The sequence below is a fragment of the Notechis scutatus genome, chromosome Z (assembly GCF_049901735.1).
Source record: "Notechis scutatus isolate UNSWTSFEM ecotype Mainland chromosome Z, rNotScu1.2, whole genome shotgun sequence".
Classification (NCBI taxonomy): Eukaryota; Metazoa; Chordata; class Lepidosauria; order Squamata; family Elapidae; genus Notechis; species Notechis scutatus.
This window is the reverse complement of record NC_142025.1, coordinates 64,024,860-64,042,444: the sequence shown is the minus strand read 5'-3', so window position 1 is coordinate 64,042,444 and position 17,585 is coordinate 64,024,860. Positions and strand designations below refer to the sequence as shown.

At 38.7% G+C, this 17,585-nt stretch overlaps 1 protein-coding gene across 6 annotated transcripts in view; it reads right to left on the bottom strand.

Annotated features, from left to right (window-relative positions):
- Positions 1-17,585, bottom strand: part of LOC113419900 (uncharacterized) — a 62,758-nt gene that overhangs the window by 4,647 nt on the left and 40,526 nt on the right. For 3 of the 6 annotated variants that reach the window (XM_087945209.1, XM_087945208.1, XM_087945210.1), the window contains exon 3: positions 131-1,993. In XM_087945209.1, the coding sequence (XP_087801335.1) occupies positions 131-1,993 (1,863 nt within the window). Of the gene's footprint in view, positions 1-130; positions 1,994-4,955; positions 5,208-5,698; positions 5,852-17,585 lie in introns of those variants that run through there. The other 3 variants (XM_087945205.1, XM_026679497.2, XM_087945207.1) reach the window with 2 other exon arrangements.

The following is a 17,585-nucleotide window of genomic DNA, read 5'->3' as shown; positions in this document are numbered from 1 at the left end:
TTAAAAAGCCTGCAAATCCCCCCAAATAATCTATTTTACTCTCCCTCTTCTTGACTTATAAAGACTTATAAATGAGAAAATGAAGTTTTCTAAAATAATAGATTGACATCTGTTTCAGTTTTCTATTTACCTGAGCATTTCTGTGGATTTCTTCTGTGTTCAAGTAATTCAACCTGTTGGGCTGTAGGTCTCATCAAGCAGATGTTATAATCATCACAGAGATTTTCATCTTGCTCCTTCTGCAGTTTAATAGGTAACCCAGATATTTTTTCTTGCACAGGCCAGTTAATTACATTTGGTGGTACTGCATTTTTAGGGATTCTCCAAAATACTTTCTGGGCAGTCTGTTGACCCAATCTACTTTTGTCTGGGTTTGGGATTTCATATGGCATATCTTCCTCAACAAAGTATTCCTCATCAGTTTCTTGTTCTTCATATTCTTCTGGTTCCATCACCCAATATTCTTCAGAATCATCAGCATCTGATGGAGATGAACTTGTTGTTTTTTGGAGATAGTAGAGATTCTTGTTACTGGAACATCTTGGAAGAATGCTCATCTTTTTGATTTGGCTAGGAATCTCTTTAACCTTGACTCTTGAATCGCTCTGACTATGCTCACTAGTGGCCTGTTCAATCCCCATCACTTCCTCATCTTCATTGAGGGTGCCTCCAGTTCTTATTTGACCTATTCCCAAGCCATTGCCATTTTTCTTGAAGGTACATAAACCCTTTGGAACCAGATAGTCTGGAACTATAATAGACACTGAAGAATTCTCAGTTGATGCATCTTCTTCAATAGAAGACGTATCATCAGAGGTAATACTGAGCAAATTTGGACGCTTTCTTCGGAAAAGATATTTTTCATAATTATAGTTTGGATCCATGTTATCCATACAAGCCAACCAGCTCTCAGAAGGAATATATTTTTCAGAGTCATCACACCATTGGATTTTTTCAGAAGTATTTTCATTGTTCATGTCATTACATTCACTCAACTTCTGAGGCAAATCATTTGTCATCTCCATGCCAGAGGGAAATAATTTCCTTTGTTGAATATGATTTGAAACTTCTTGTGGAGTTTTTGAACTACTTGATTTTTTAAAACCAGGTGGTATTTTGGCCATCAGTACATCTTGCTTTGTCCCTGGGTGGTCAGCCCCAGTTAGTTCAGTCAGTTGCACTGTTCCAGCTTCATCCCTTGGACCTTTTGCTCTGTAGTTTATAACTCCTTGTTTTTCTGAATCTTGATATTCTTTACATAGAAGCTGTTTCTTCTGCATGTCCTCAGGAACATTTTGCTCCTCTGAAAATGGAATACATGGAAGTAATTCTCCTTGTTCATGAGGCCCATATGCAACTCCTTCACAGGAGCTACCAGCAAGCATATCTCTTTGCACGATATTCTTTGGGACTTGTTTTTGTGCCATCTCATAGAGAGGGATTGTTTCTTTGAAAGGCTTCCAGAGCTGAATAGCAGGAGCACCAAGATTTTCATATTGTACTCTAACTTTCTCTTTCTCAATGGCATAGCCTGCTGGGGGAAGACTTCGAAATGGTACAAGACCTGAAGGGTTCTTGACAAGTTCCTTGTCTGACATAGCAGAAGATATTGTTTTATCTGTTTTTTCTAATAAACTTTCAAATTCCTTAGAACCATCAGATGCGATATAAGCAGTATTTTCAGTATTTCCAGCATCACAGCTTTTTGTTCCTATATCTTGTTCCACATGTGTTTTTGCTCCACATTCAGATTCTCCAAAATCAGTTTGAGTTTCTTTGTCCTCTGTTTGTTTCACTGGATTTTGTGGTTGATACATCATGGGAAAACCATGCCTGAACCGTGGGACTTGATACACCATGGGTGATGATGGAGGACCACCAAAATAAGGTCGTCTAATTCTCATATGCATAGGAGGCTGTGGAACTAAATATCGAGGATATTCATGGGCAGGAACTGAGTAACATTGGAAATATGGATTGCCATTTCTTAAACCTTAGAACAAAACCAAAATTATATCAGTTATATTATTGATTTGTAATTTTAGATCTTCAGCAAGGCTAAACATGCCATCAAGCTAATCCAAAAAATTCAATAAAGCCCCTAAAAATAAAGAATATATGTATTTATGGTATTTTAATAGCATCAACAGACTGTTCTATATCTTCCTAGGTATCCTATAAAGTTGCTGCAACAGAATAAAACAATATTTCTATTACCTCCAATTTAGTTGCTGCAACATATAAACCAACATTTCTAAGCTCCTTGTTTTCTGATATTGAAAAAATTAATAGCTCTGTGCCTTTGGCAATTCCTGATTTTACATTTTTTTAGTTTAAGATTACAGTTATGCCAATAGAAAAGAATATTTGTAGGTCAGGATTGAACTGCAATGCCCTTGGTGCTCTCCAAACTTTGTTATTTTCTTCCAGGCATTTCATTACCCAACTAGCAAACATCATCAATGCTAACAGAGTTTGACCTAACAGTAAACAACCTAATTAAGGAACCACCAAGAACAGTCCCATTAACATGGACAAGGCAAACCACTTGTATATAAACAGAGTAAACCCCATCCTCTTTTAGCACTAGTTGTGTACTGAAATGTCTGCAACAAAACAACCAAGCTCAGAGATCACTGAGGATCCCACAGTTACAGTTAAATTTAGCTTAGCAAGACAGAGAAAACATGTAGTACATGCAAAATTTCAGTGCAGCTCAATGACTATTACTGAAAAAAAGCCATAATTTACAAGTAAAGGAGGTTGACAACTTTGTATAATTTGGGAATTGAATAAATAGAAGGAAGACAATATTTTTGCTGACAATTATATTTGTTATGCTTTTTGCTTTTGATAGATCTTGAAAAACAGAGCTAGTATATATCTGGCTAGTAATTGTATGGAAATATCCATGAAATACTAGGAAGGTTAAAAAAGCAAATTGAGCTAAAAGAACGGACATATCTATGAAGCTGCTAGAAGCTGTGTTTGACTTGAAGGAGACACTTTCTATATTAATCTCTAAGCTCATTTGCTCTAGGAGCAAGCAAGCAGAGGTTATGAAAGTGAGATATTTTCTGTTTGTTACTATATGCTCAGAAAGTTTCATCCACTTTAAACTAAGTATCATTAAGCTGTTAAGGAGAACCACAATGAAGAAAACTATGCAGAACCTATTAAGGTATTGATAACTAATTAACTTTATAGTACACTATAAAGTGTGTCACAAAATATTAGAACTATGATCCTAATCTGAGTATTAATGGTTCCATACACATACCGTATTTTGCTAGTATTATAGAAAATAAATTTTAAAGCAAATTTCAACATCTGAAAAGAATGCATAACAAATTATGACTTAAGAAGGCATGAGCAAATTGTTGGAAAAATTTGCTAGTGTCATTTCTGCCTTATTAGCCTTTATGTTGTGGGAAGACACCCCTTCCCCTAGAAGAATGGAATATTTTGGGACATATTAAAAAGGCAGGATGGAATATTTCCCCTAAAGGAGAAATGGGGAAAAAATCTTAAGGGAGGCAGAAACAAGCCTCAATCTCCCTGCACCAAGCCAAAACTGAGGAGGCCAACTTTTAGAAATGCAGATTTGGTAATCCATTCAGAAAGACTGGATCAAGATAGAAACGCAAATAATAAACAAAAGATTGACCAAGTTTGCTCAGACAAACACCTAGGATTTGCATTTCTTCTTTTGGTTATAGAGCCAGCTATGACCCCTAGATGACCCCCATTGGAATCCAGAAGGTATAAAAACCTACCAGCTCTAAACTCCATTTTGCCAGCTGCCCAGAATTACATATGGTTGATGGTTTGTTTCATCAATAAAAGGAACCTTTCTTTCCAATCAACCTCCAGCTCCATTTTATTTCTGGTATCTTTCTCCCAGCTTGGACCTGGACCTGGATATTTCTTCCAACAATATCTTTGAGACTTGCTATGCCCCTTCCAAGGCATAGCCTCCTAGGTTGTTTTAGAATAGTGGTTCCCAAACTTTTTCAGTCCACCGCCCCTTGGTGCTACAAACTCATCCTCAGTGCTCCCCACCCAGAGGTGGGATTCAAATTTCTTAACAAGTGGTTCTGTGGGCATGACCTAATTTGTGGGTGTGTCTTGGTGGTCATGTAACTGGGTGGGTGTGGCTTGCTGGGCATGTCTTGGTGGTCATGTGACTGGGTGGGCATGGCCAGGTGGCCATGTGACTAGCAAACCAAATATAACTGGTCCTCACTTAATGGCTGGCTGCTTAGCAAGTGTTCTAATTTATGACTGATCTCCCCAGAGCTACTTGACCTGTTTTTGGAGTTTTGACAGACACACACACACACACACACACACACACACACACACACTTCTAATCCTGCTGGAGCAGGTAGTTGGACTAGATATCTCATTCACTTTCTCCTCCCTCCCTTCCTTCTTTCCTTTCTTTTTCTTTCTTTCTGTCCCTTCCTTCCATCCCCCCTCTTTCTTTGTCTATCCCTTTTCTTCCTTTCTCTCTCCCTTTTTCTTTTTCTTTGCCTTTTCTTTTTCTTTCTTATCTCTTCTTTCTTTCTCTTTCCCTCTCTCGTTCTCTCTCTCCCTCCCTCCATATCCCATTCACTTTCTCCTCCCTCCTCCCTCCCTCCCTCTTTTTCCTTTTTCTCTTTTCTCTCCCTCTTTCTCTCTCTCTTTCCCTCTCTCTCTTTCCCTCTTTTCCTCTTTCCCTCTCTCTCTTTTTCCCTCTCTCCCTTTCTTCTTTCTTTCTCTCTTTCCCTCTCTCTCTATCCCTTCCTTAACGTATCTACCTATTTTCTGCCCAGGCAGGCATGGTCTAATCTGTCAAAGACCTGAGCTAATCCTGCATCACCCTGTTTCCCCTTTCAGAGGCCCTGGCCCTTAATCTCTTTGTTTCCTCCCCTACAACCGCCTCTTTCGTCATCCCATGGCTGTGACTTTACCTTTCTCCCATGGCTGGCTGCCAGAGAAGGCAAGCCAGGGCTGAGCCATTGTTGTCGCTGGCTCCCCACCAGCCCACGTCGCCCTTGTCACATCGCCTAGACTGCAGCCGCACTGAAAAAAACACGTGGCGGCTGGAGGCTTTTTGCAGCGAAAATTACAACCTCTGGCTTTCCTTGCTCCACTTCTCCAATGTGCCACTGTGGCTGTCAGCTATTGTCGTGCATGTGTGCAATGTTGAACATGTGCAATAAGGACTGAATGGGCAGGGAATGAAGGAGCAGGCGGAGCCAGCGAGGGGCCTGTTTTACTGGTTCTCCAAACTACCAGGAACGGTAATGAACTGGTAGAATCCCACCCCTGAATTGCACCCTGCAAGGGGCCAACCTCCAGCACTCCTCTGCCACCCCCTTGCTTCTTAGCGCTCCCCTAAGTCATCCCACCCATGCCCAGGGGGCGGTACCGGACATTTTGGGAATCACTGTTTTAGATCATTCTCTCTTTTTTTTTTTTTTACTCTAATAGGTTAAAACCACTATTGCCAAGATCCAGAACAGTAGATGAAGCCTTAACAGAAATATTAATAAATTAGCAGTTCAACTGCAGCTCTGTGTTTGACCAAATGAGGAAAACAACATTGATTTTTTCACTTTTTTGTTTCCTGTTTAGAATTGGAAAACCACCCCCTATTTTTCACAAGTTTATCATTGTGAATCAGAACATTGTATTATATAGGTTATCTTACCAGATGCAAGCATGCCATAGGGATTGTATATAGGTCCAACGAGCCATGGATTAGGAAATGGCTGATGTGCTGTAGGATGAGCATAAAAAAAGGGCCTTCGGTTTGTGGAATAAGGTCTGCTTTCTGGAGCTGGAGGAACATTCATTTTCTAAGCTTGAAATAGATAAATAGTGAGAGATATAAAATTTAAAAGGTATAAATGCTAGACAAGACAATTGATAGGGTAGCTTATTGAAGAATAAGGACACTATGCTGATATCCTGGTAAAATTTTAAATTTAACATATTATTGCACTTTTTTTTTTTTCATTTGTTTAGTAGGTATTTGCTTGAGGCTGCTCTGTCGAGATTTCCTTGTCCAAATTTTTTCATGTATCATCTGCCTCTACATTTGGAGAAAGAATATGAGCAACTTGGAATATTTAAAGAAACCCAAAGACCTGTGTATTCTCAAGGGAACATTCCACAAGGAGATGTGAGGTAATAGAGCTATATAATGTATACAACGTAGAGAAAAGTAAAGTCCTACACTTAGGCAAGAAAAAACAAAAGTACACATATAGCCTGGGTGAAACCAGGCTCAATAGCAGTCTTAGTGGACAACCTGCTAAATATGAGCCAGCAATGTGCAGCAGCAGCCAAAAAAGCTAATGCAATCCTAAATTGCATTAACAGAGGGATACAATCAAGATCAAGTGAGGTAATACCATTCTATTAATCCTTAGTAGAGTACTGCATCCAGTTTGGTCACCACATTATAAAAAAAGATGTTGAGGCTCTAGAAAAAGTGCAGAGAAGAGCAACCAGGAGATGTGGGAACTGGAGATTAAAACATATGAAGAACGGTTACTGGAACTGGTACTAGTGAAGAGAAGAGAAGCTAGTACTAGTGAAGAGAAGGACCAAGGGAGACATGATAGCAGTGTTCCAATATTTGAGGGTCTGCCACAGAGAGGAAGGGGTCCAGCTATTTTCTAAAGCACCTGTAGGCCAGACAAGGAATAATGGATGGAAACTGAACAATGAGAGATTTAACCTGGAAACAAGGAGAAACTTTCTGACAGTGAGAACAATTAACTCTTCCAAGAACAGCTTTCCCTTGGAAGTTGTGGGAACTTTATCACTGAGACTTTCAAGAAGAGATTGGATTACCATTTGTCAGAAATGGTGTAGGGTCTCCTGCTTAGGCGGGGGAGAGGGTTGGACTAGATGACCTACAAAGTCCCTTCCAACTCTGATTATCTGTATCTGTATCTATCTGTATGTAGCCCCAAATATTTGGTGAATCTTACCCCATCAGGATCCTGCAAAATGAAACAAACCACATTTTATCAGTGATTGTCGCCATATTACCTATTAAAGTTGTACAGCCTGGGATTTTAAATTAGTTCTGCCAATTTTGTTGCTGCAACAGAATAAACCAACATTTCTAATACTGGGATTTTAAAGCAAGCACACACACCCCATGTAAATAATGTAACAATGTTTCCATTAGTGGAGTTTTCAATAATCACACCAATTCAAAAGAATAAAGAATAAAATAACATTGAATAAACAGAATAAAATAACATTGCTATTAGCAGCATTTTAAAGCAAGCATCTCCAATTTTGTGGCAGATCACAAAATGAACCAAAATTTCTATTACTGGGATTTTAAAATGAGCACCTCAATTTTGTTGCTGTAACAGAATAAATCAACATTTCTAAAACTGAAATTTTAAAGCAAACCCCATTTTTTACTTACAACCAACAAAATAAAACTGCATTTATATTAATGGGATTTGAAAGTAAGCAGCTGCAATTGAGTTGCAGCAATAAAATAAAACAAGATTTTTATTAGTGGCTTTTTAAAGCAAGAACCCCAAATTTCATAACTGCCCATAGAATGAACTAAAATTTCTGTTACTGGGATTTTAAAGTAAGCATTTCCTAATTTGGTTGCTGCAAAAGAATAAAACAAGATGATTAATACTCGGATTTTAAAGCAAGCTGGCCCATTTACTTATATCCAGAAAAATAAAACTAGCACCCACCCCTCTCCTAGAAAAATGAAATATTCTAGGAAATATTAAAAAGGCACAATATTATATTTCCCTGGATTAAAAAAGGAGAAACATGTTTTTAAAGACAAAGCAGCTCCCTGCCCCCCCTCCAGCTCCAGGGTGTTGGGATTAAGACATGATAGGATTAGCCCTCTACCCATCTCATCATATGGCACCTGGGAAGATTACATCACCCAGCAAGATTCAACCAAGCTACCCCTGCATGGCCCCATGGGAGTTTGGCAACCAATCAGGACACATTTCTTGCTATAGGAACAGAAAGCAAGTTCAAAGCCCAACAGAGGTTAAAAATCTCTCTCCCTCTCTCACCCATATGTTTTTTTTTAACCCAGGACCTCAAAACCATGTGGTCCTGTCCACCATTAAACCATCTTTCCAAGCAGTTTCCAGTGTCTTTCTTCCCTCTTGGAACTGAACCCAGATGCACATTTTTCCAACAGTTTCTATTAGGGGCATTTTAAAGCAAGCATCACCAATTTCTTGGCAGCCCACAGAATGAACTAAAATTTCTATTACTATGATTTTAAAGCAAGTATCCCCAATTTAGTTGCTGCAAAAGAATGAACCAACATTTTTATTAATGAAAATTTAAAGCAAGAACCCCAAAATTAGTTGTAGCCAATAAAATAAAGCTACATTTTTATTACTGGGATTATAAAGAAGGAAAGCTCCACTCAGTTGCAGCCAACACAATAAAACTTGTCTAATACTGAGATTTTAAAGCAAGCAGCCCCATTTATTTATATCCAACAAAATAAAATAACATTATTAGTGGCATTTTAAAGCACCACCAATTCCATGGCAGCCCACAGAATGAACTAAAATTTCTATTACTGTGATTTTAAAGCAATTTAGTTGCACTCAACAGAGAAACTAACATTTTTATTAATGGGATTTGAAACCAAGAACCCCAATTATAGTCAACAAAATAAAATGTTTTTATTATTGGAATTTTAATTCAAGCAAGCCTAATTTAGTTGCAGCAACAGAATAAAACAATGTTTCTATTAATGGAGTTTTAAATAAGCACTCTACTTTCAGCCCTGCAACAAAATAAACAACAGTTCTAATACTGGGATTTTAAAGCAAGCACCCCCAAATTAGTTGTAGCCAACAAAATAAAACCTTTTTATTACTGGAATTTTAAAGAAGGAAATTCCAACTTAGTTGTAGGTAACAGTATAAAACAACATGACTAATACTGTGATTTTAAAGCAAACAGTCCCAATTTAGTTGCTTCAACAAAATAAACCAATATTTTTAAAAGTGGGATTTTAAAGCAAGTACTTCCAATTTATTGGTAACCTACCAATAAATGAAGGAAAATTTCTTTACTGGATGTTAAAGCAACAAGCCCTAACTTAATTTTAGCCAGCATAATAAACTAACATTTCTGTTACTGAAATTTTAAAGCATCCAATTCCAACCTGATTTAGTTGCTGTCAACAGAACAAACTAGAATTTTTATTCCTGGCATTTTAAAGCAAGCAATGTACTTATAGCCAACAAAATAAAGCAGCATTTCTATGGGATTTTAATGTAAACAAACCCAATTTAGTTGCAGCAACAGAATAAAACAATATTTCTTATACTGGAATTTAAAAGCAACAATCCTCATTTACTTATAATGAACTAAAAAAAAAAGCATTTCTATTACTCGGGTTTTAAAGCAAGCACCCTCAATTTTGAGGCAGCCTACAGAATCAACCAAAATTTCTATTACTGATATTTTAAAGCAATTTAGTTGCACTCAACAGAGAAACTAACATTTTTATTAATGGGATTTGAAACCAAGAACCCCAATTATAGTCAACAAAATAAAATGTTTTTATTATTGGAATTTTAATTCAAGCAAGCCTAATTTAGTTGCAGCAACAGAATAAAACAATGTTTCTATTAATGGAGTTTTAAATAAGCACTCTACTTTCAGCCCTGCAACAAAATAAACAACAGTTCTAATACTGGGATTTTAAAGCAAGCACCCCCAAATTAGTTGTAGCCAACAAAATAAAACATTTTTATTACTGGAATTTTAAAGAAGGAAATTCCAACTTAGTTGTAGGTAACAGTATAAAACAACATGACTAATACTGTGATTTTAAAGCAAACAGTCCCAATTTAGTTGCTTCAACAAAATAAACCAATATTTTTAAAAGTGGGATTTTAAAGCAAGTACTTCCAATTTATTGGTAACCTACCAATAAATGAAGGAAAATTTCTTTACTGGATGTTAAAGCAACAAGCCCTAACTTAATTTTAGCCAGCATAATAAACTAACATTTCTGTTACTGAAATTTTAAAGCATCCAATTCCAACCTGATTTAGTTGCTGTCAACAGAACAAACTAGAATTTTTATTCCTGGCATTTTAAAGCAAGCAATGTACTTATAGCCAACAAAATAAAGCAGCATTTCTATGGGATTTTAATGTAAACAAACCCAATTTAGTTGCAGCAACAGAATAAAACAATATTTCTTATACTGGAATTTAAAAGCAACAATCCTCATTTACTTATAATGAACTAAAAAAAAAAGCATTTCTATTACTCGGGTTTTAAAGCAAGCACCCTCAATTTTGAGGCAGCCTACAGAATCAACCAAAATTTCTATTACTGATATTTTAAAGCAATTTAGTTGCACTCAACAGAGAAACTAACATTTTTATTAATGGGATTTGAAACCAAGAACCCCAATTATAGTCAACAAAATAAAATGTTTTTATTATTGGAATTTTAATTCAAGCAAGCCTAATTTAGTTGCAGCAACAGAATAAAACAATGTTTCTATTAATGGAGTTTTAAATAAGCACTCTACTTTCAGCCCTGCAACAAAATAAACAACAGTTCTAATACTGGGATTTTAAAGCAAGCACCCCAAATTAGTTGTAGCCAACAAAATAAAACATTTTTATTACTGGAATTTTAAAGAAGGAAATTCCAACTTAGTTGTAGGTAACAGTATAAAACAACATGACTAATACTGTGATTTTAAAGCAAACAGTCCCAATTTAGTTGCTTCAACAAAATAAACCAATATTTTTAAAAGTGGGATTTTAAAGCAAGTACTTCCAATTTATTGGTAACCTACCAATAAATGAAGGAAAATTTCTTTACTGGATGTTAAAGCAACAAGCCCTAACTTAATTTTAGCCAGCATAATAAACTAACATTTCTGTTACTGAAATTTTAAAGCATCCAATTCCAACCTGATTTAGTTGCTGTCAACAGAACAAACTAGAATTTTTATTCCTGGCATTTTAAAGCAAGCAATGTACTTATAGCCAACAAAATAAAGCAGCATTTCTATGGGATTTTAATGTAAACAAACCCAATTTAGTTGCAGCAACAGAATAAAACAATATTTCTTATACTGGAATTTAAAAGCAACAATCCTCATTTACTTATAATGAACTAAAAAAAAATTTCTATTACTCGGGTTTTAAAGCAAGCACCCTCAATTTTGAGGCAGCCTACAGAATCAACCAAAATTTCTATTACTGAGATTTTTAAGGCAAGAAACATCAATTTAGTTGCAGTCAAAAGAATAAAACATCATTTGTAATACTGGGGTCTACAAGCAAGCACCCCCATTTACTTATAGCTAACAAAAGAAAACATTTAAATTGTTGGGATTTTAAAGCAAGCTCCCCCAATTTAATGGCTACCAGCAGAATGAAGGAAAATTTATTTACTGGGTTTTAAAGCAACAAACTCCAGTTTAGTTGCACCTAACAGAATAAACAAGATTTCTATTACTGTTAGTTTAAATCAACCCCTCCTCCTCCATGTTGTGGCCAACAAACAGAGTAAAGTAACATCTCCACTATTGGGATTTTTAAAACAAGCACATAGAGATTTCAATAAGTTGGGAATTGGTCAGCTGGCTAAGTTCTTTACTTGAAATTCCTGTAGTAGAATATTTGTTGCAGCCAACATAGTAAACCATATAGAATATCCTGGATTTATAATTCCTAATTAATATTGTATACACAATGCTATTAAAATTGGTTTATAAAAGCATTGCGAAGAAAAAACAAATGTTTGTTTAAAAGAGATCAATACTTTTCCAAACCACATAGAAACAATAATGAAACAGAGAATCTTTTGAAGTAAGGAGACATTTTCAAAAGCTAATCAATACTGCTTTAAAACCTCACCCCCACCTTTTAAACTAGGCATTTCTACATGCAAATAGTCCTCAAACCTTGAACAGAAGCTCTTCTACAGTGTTATATATGATTCCAACCGAAGACGCAAGCTGCTACTGTGTTGAGAACAGCCCAGCAATTAACTAAATGAAAAGAGCTCTCTCCTTCTTAATAAGCAGGTCTTCCATACACAGCTGAAGCTCATTCTTATAATGTTCTCATAAATTAGCTTACTGCTTGTTTCCATGTAGAGTATCTGCAAAACTATCTACATAGAGCCTTTGGTGATTAGGTTGAACTTTAGAATACTGTCTCACTTTACTGTATAAAATAGAACATAGAATTACTTTTTGTTATATTTTAAGTTCAAACTTTATCTCAATGACCAGTCTACACATTACTATATAAAGAACTATGATTAGCTTGGTTTGTACAACATACTAAACTAAAACTGAGCAAATTATATTTTTTCAAATGACCTCCTTTCCACAATACTCAGTACTAATTTGTGTTCCTCTCTCCTTTCAAAAAATATTGTGGATTGGGTTCAGAAGGAAAACATAAAAGTTGTACATGATTTTTTTTAACTGGATGGAGAATCTAAGAACATTCCAGCTTAAGTTTTTTAAAAAATATGTTTTAATTAAGTTTCTATTGTTTCAACACAAAACATCATAGTTTCAACAACATTCTTGATATTTATACAAGTTCTTATCTTTAATATCTTAACACATTGTATTTATATTTAATATTAATAACTTTAAATATAATTGTTATTCCTATATTCTTATATAATTTACAAATTTACATTTTACTTTCTTAAGGCTTCTTAAAGTTAGTATTCTTGTCTTATTTTTTAGTTCATACCATTTATTCCAGTTTAGTAAGAATTCAGTCATCGCTTTCTTTCAATTTCAGTATTAACATATTTATCTCCACACTTTCTGTTACTTTTTGTAGTATCAGTTCTTCCTTAGGAATATTGGGAGTTTTCCATACCTGTGCAATCTGGTAACCAATAATCTCTTGTAGCCAGTTTATAATTTGAATCCAGAATGTCCTAGTCTCGGGGCATAGTCACCACAGATGATAAAATGTACTGTCAACCTTCTTACATTTCCAGCATTTTGGATTTGTGTTGGGATAAATTTTTGCCAATCTCATTGGGGCTCCAGCTTAAGTTTTTTTTTACTCTTAATATACTCACTTCTTTCCCCAGATAGTCTTATATGTGATGATTAAAGTGTTGGCCTGGGACCAGGAGTTTCAGGTCTTGGAAAATTCCTAGTCACCATCTCTTTGCTCAATCCATGTAACAGACCTGATATAATGGTAGAAATTACAAGCAACTTCAAAGAAATATCTTGCACCTCTACCTTATATAAAAATAAAATCAATTTTAAATAGCCTCTCCTAAAATATTTAAAGTAATTTATTATTATTTTGTGAGTCCCATACACAAATGTACAAAATGGGTGTTTATTGTTGCTTCCAAATCTAGGCATCTGAGTTTGACTTGGAGCTGATAAGAACTTGATCCCTAAATCTCACAGAGACATTTTTATCTTTGCTAAATTTTATTTTTTAAAGTGACCTCCTTTCCACAATACTCAGTACTAATTTGTGTTCCTCTCTCCTTTCAAAAAATATTGTGGCTTTTTTGCCTACTTGAAAATACAAATCACTCAATAATTCAGGCAAAGCAAAAAACATTTATTTGAGTGGGTATGGGGAGTGTCAAGTCTTTTTACAGGGCACAGAAACAAATGATACATACCGTGTTTCTCCAACAATACGGCCTCCACCAATAGGAAGGCCCAGCATGTGTTTTGGGCATAAAATCAAATTAAACCCCTCCCCCAAATTTAGGCCTATTTTAAAATATGCAAAATAAGGGGAAGGGCGGGAGACTTGCCGTTAGGAGCGCCCGGTGGGCGAATTCCTCGCCACCAGCCGCTCCTAGCAGGCGATCATGGCTTACAAGCACAGAGAGCTCCCTACTCCCACCTTTGCTGCAGACACCTTTGGCACCCGCCGCTGTTGCTTTCCCTTCTGCCCATTACGCCGCCACGTTTGGAGCTGCCGCTTCGTGATTGGAGCGCGGTCGCCATTTGGAGCTCAAAGCGGAAGTGGCAGCTCAAACATGACGGCGGGCGATCTTTTTATTTTGGTCATGCGAAGTTCAGAGCAAGCAAGAGGGAGACGCGATGCCTTGCTAAAGAGCTTTCGCCTTTCCCTCCTTGCAGCCGCATGCGTCCCAAGCAACACTCCGCCCGAAGAGTCATCCTACTGCCTTCACTCTCGTCAATTCGACTCCGCCCTCCCCTCCGTCTCACCCTCCTGCGCTTTGGGCATCTCCGTGTGATCGCGACCCTGTCCTTTCCACCTGGCGCCCTTGCTGCTTTCTGGCTCTTTAGCAACCGGCTTCGTGTTTGGAGCACTGCCGCTGTTTGGAGCTCCAAGCGGCTGCGGAAGCTCCAAATCGGAACCTCAAACATGCGGTGGGCGATCTTTTATTTTGGTCAGCGAAGTTCAGGCGAGCTGACCAAAATAAAGATCGCCCGTCATGTTGGAGGTTCGCATTGAGCTCGCACGCCGTTGACTGCAACTTTCGCCAGCCTGGAAAGGACAGGGTGCTTCAACAAGATTGCCCAAAGCGCAGGAGGGTGAGACGGAGGGGAGGGCGGAGTCGTAATGACGCAGAGTGAAGGCAGTAGGACAACTCTTCGGGCGGAGTGTTGCTTGGGATGCATGCGCGCTGCAAGGAGGGAAAGGCAAAGCTCTTTAGCAAGGCATTGCGGTCTCCCTCTCTTGCTTGCTCTGAACTTCGCGCTGACCAAAATAAAAAGATCGCCGCCGTCATGTTTGGAGCTGCCACTCCGCGCTTGGAGCTCCAACATGGCGACCAGCGCTCCAATCACGGAAGCGGCAGCTCCAAACGTGGCAGCGTAATGGGCAGAAGGAAAGCAACAGCGGCGGTGCCAAAGGTGTCTGCAGCAAAGGTGGGAGTAGGGAGCTCTCTGTGCTTGGCCATGATCGCCCGTTAGGAGTGGCTGGTGGCGCAGGATGCAAGGGGAATTAGTCACCCGAAAAGACGGCCTAGCCGTTTTTTCGGGGCTCAAAAAAAAATAAGGCCCGGCCTTATTATGTGAGAAACACGGTAGGTTTGGGATATATGTCAGAAATCAAATGATCAAACAATAAACAACACTTAATTACCTATGAGACTTGAACAATAGAAAACTTAATTCTAGATAATGTTCCACAAGAGCAAACGTATGGGTTATATTAATCGTTCCCAGCTGGTTTTGTACCTTTTTAAAAATGTGCAAATGTATTTAATAATTTTCAGAATACACTTTCCTGTCAGATCCGTGTATCTGCCATTCTTTGATGGAAGAAAGGTGGGGGTTGGATATGATACATTTAATTCTTTTCCTCTCTATGTATCCTAAATATCCTATTTCTTACATTGTCTTTTGTATACTCTTTTACATGATTTATAATCGTTGCCTGGCACCACAGATCCCTGGAAAATTCTCACCTCTTGGGAAGATGCTGAGGGAGAAGAGGCCATGTGGATTGCAGCACCGGAAGATTACCTTGGGAAACTTTCCTTATCTACTTTCTCAGAGACACTGGTATAATAACATCTTCACACCTGCAGATTGATGGAATCCACATCAGACTGTTGGGAGGGGTCTCTAATTCCCTTTATCCTAGTAGCATGCCCTGAGGGACCTCAGATCCTGCTTTGAATTTTGACTTGCTTTTATCTCCCTTCAATAAAAAGATTCCTTTTGAAATAAAAAGATTTCAAGAGTCTATACTTATTTTTTGAAGAATGGAGAGGCTGTTCCTTACATAAAGCAGGATCTGCAATAGTGATCAACCCAGAGAGGAAATCCCCCCCAAAAAAATTTACTCTATCAAGGGGACCCTGCAACAATGTCAGAACAAAGCAGCGAACAAGGGGAAGCCAAGTGCTGGGGAGAAACTCGACAACTACCTAACCCGACACTGGCTCCATATGTCCCATCAAAGATATTGAAGCTGTCTTCGAAAGTTCCACGAAGCCTCAACAGTCTATTGGCATAGGGAAAAGGGACAGCTGAGATGGAAGAGCCAGTGGAGTAATCCTTACCCACAGTAGCCATAAACCCAGGTGGCAACTGGCATTGGAAGCTCTTTCTGATCAGAAAGAACTGATTGAGGAACCGCTGGCAGATAATTGATATAAGTGGTACATAAATTGCCTCATGAGGAAACCCTGGGAAACCTCAATGTCTGAGATGAACCAGGTCGCAAACCAGCAACCCATGGAGCCCGAGCCAAGGCTGATCGAGGAACCAACCAAGCCGGAGGACCAACAGCCATGCCAGTTTCCCAACTTCCTGCTGTTCCAGAGCAGGGAATTAACCCCCGTTAACCCAGGGACCTACAACTGAAGAGAAAGATCCCCTCTTGGGAGTAAGATTCAACAGAGTCCCCCAGAAGTTGGGGTTTTTCCTGGCTCAAATCGTCACCTATATGCAAGAATACAGGCGGAACTTCCCAACCCAGAGGGCATGAGTGCAAGTCATCATCCTAGCCCTAGAAGGGGCAGTGGCCAAATGGATGGTGACCCTCCACAACGTCGATGCTCCAGAGCTGCAGAATCTCAATCGATTCATGACAGCACTACACCACCGCTTCAAAAAACCCCTCGCCGATCACAAAGCCCACAACCGCATTAGGATCATAAAGTTGCCCTGTAGCTGAATACACTGAGGAATTCTGTGATCTGGCCAGCCAAGTTGACTGGCCAGAAGGTATTGTGGTCTGCTGGTTCAAAGATGGTCTTAACAATGACTTGTACACTGCCTGCCTGGCCCAGAGGGCCCCTAGCTGCCTGCATGAATGGTACCTGTGGCAGAGGAGGCAGAGATCAACATGACCCGAAACCAGTACTGTACTAGCAGGGCTTGAAGAAGATCCTCACCCCAGGGAAAATGGGAGTTTTTCAAACCCCAAACCACCATGGCACCAAGGCTATCTGGCTGCTTTAAGTGTGGGAAGGAGGGGTACCATACAGCGTAGTGACATTCAAAAACCCCTGCCAGAAAGCCTGATTGCCTATTGGGGGAGACATCTGCAAAACCCAACCCACAAGGAAAAAAAATATGCTGAGAAGCTGTGGGGTTCTGTTCCCCTCCGAACCCAGAGAAAGAAACTCTGGTGCCCCGAGAAGACCTGAGCCAGTCTGAAAGTGATCTGGAACACGACCCGCTGGTAAGCAACCCAATCAAACTGCTCACTCTACCCATAAGACTGTTTTATCTCCAGCCAAGGGAAGGGGAAGGAAGTAGCAGCATTACTGGACTCGGGGTGCACCCAGTGCCTAATCAACTCAACCCTGGTAGGGAGATTGAGGATTCACCTAAGGAGAATGAAAAACCCTATTGCTTTCTGCCAATTAGATGGGACTATAGGAGAGGGAGAACCAGCCAGCTTTGCCACAGAACCATTACAAATAAAACTGGGGGACCATGGTAAGACCCTCACATTCATTGTAGCCCTGGGAATGGAAGAGCCACTAGTTCTAGGACTCACATGGCTATAGAAGTGGAATCCTAGAATAAACTGTAAAAGAGGAACCATACAATTCCAGAAACGTAACATTCACAAACATCCCAGAGG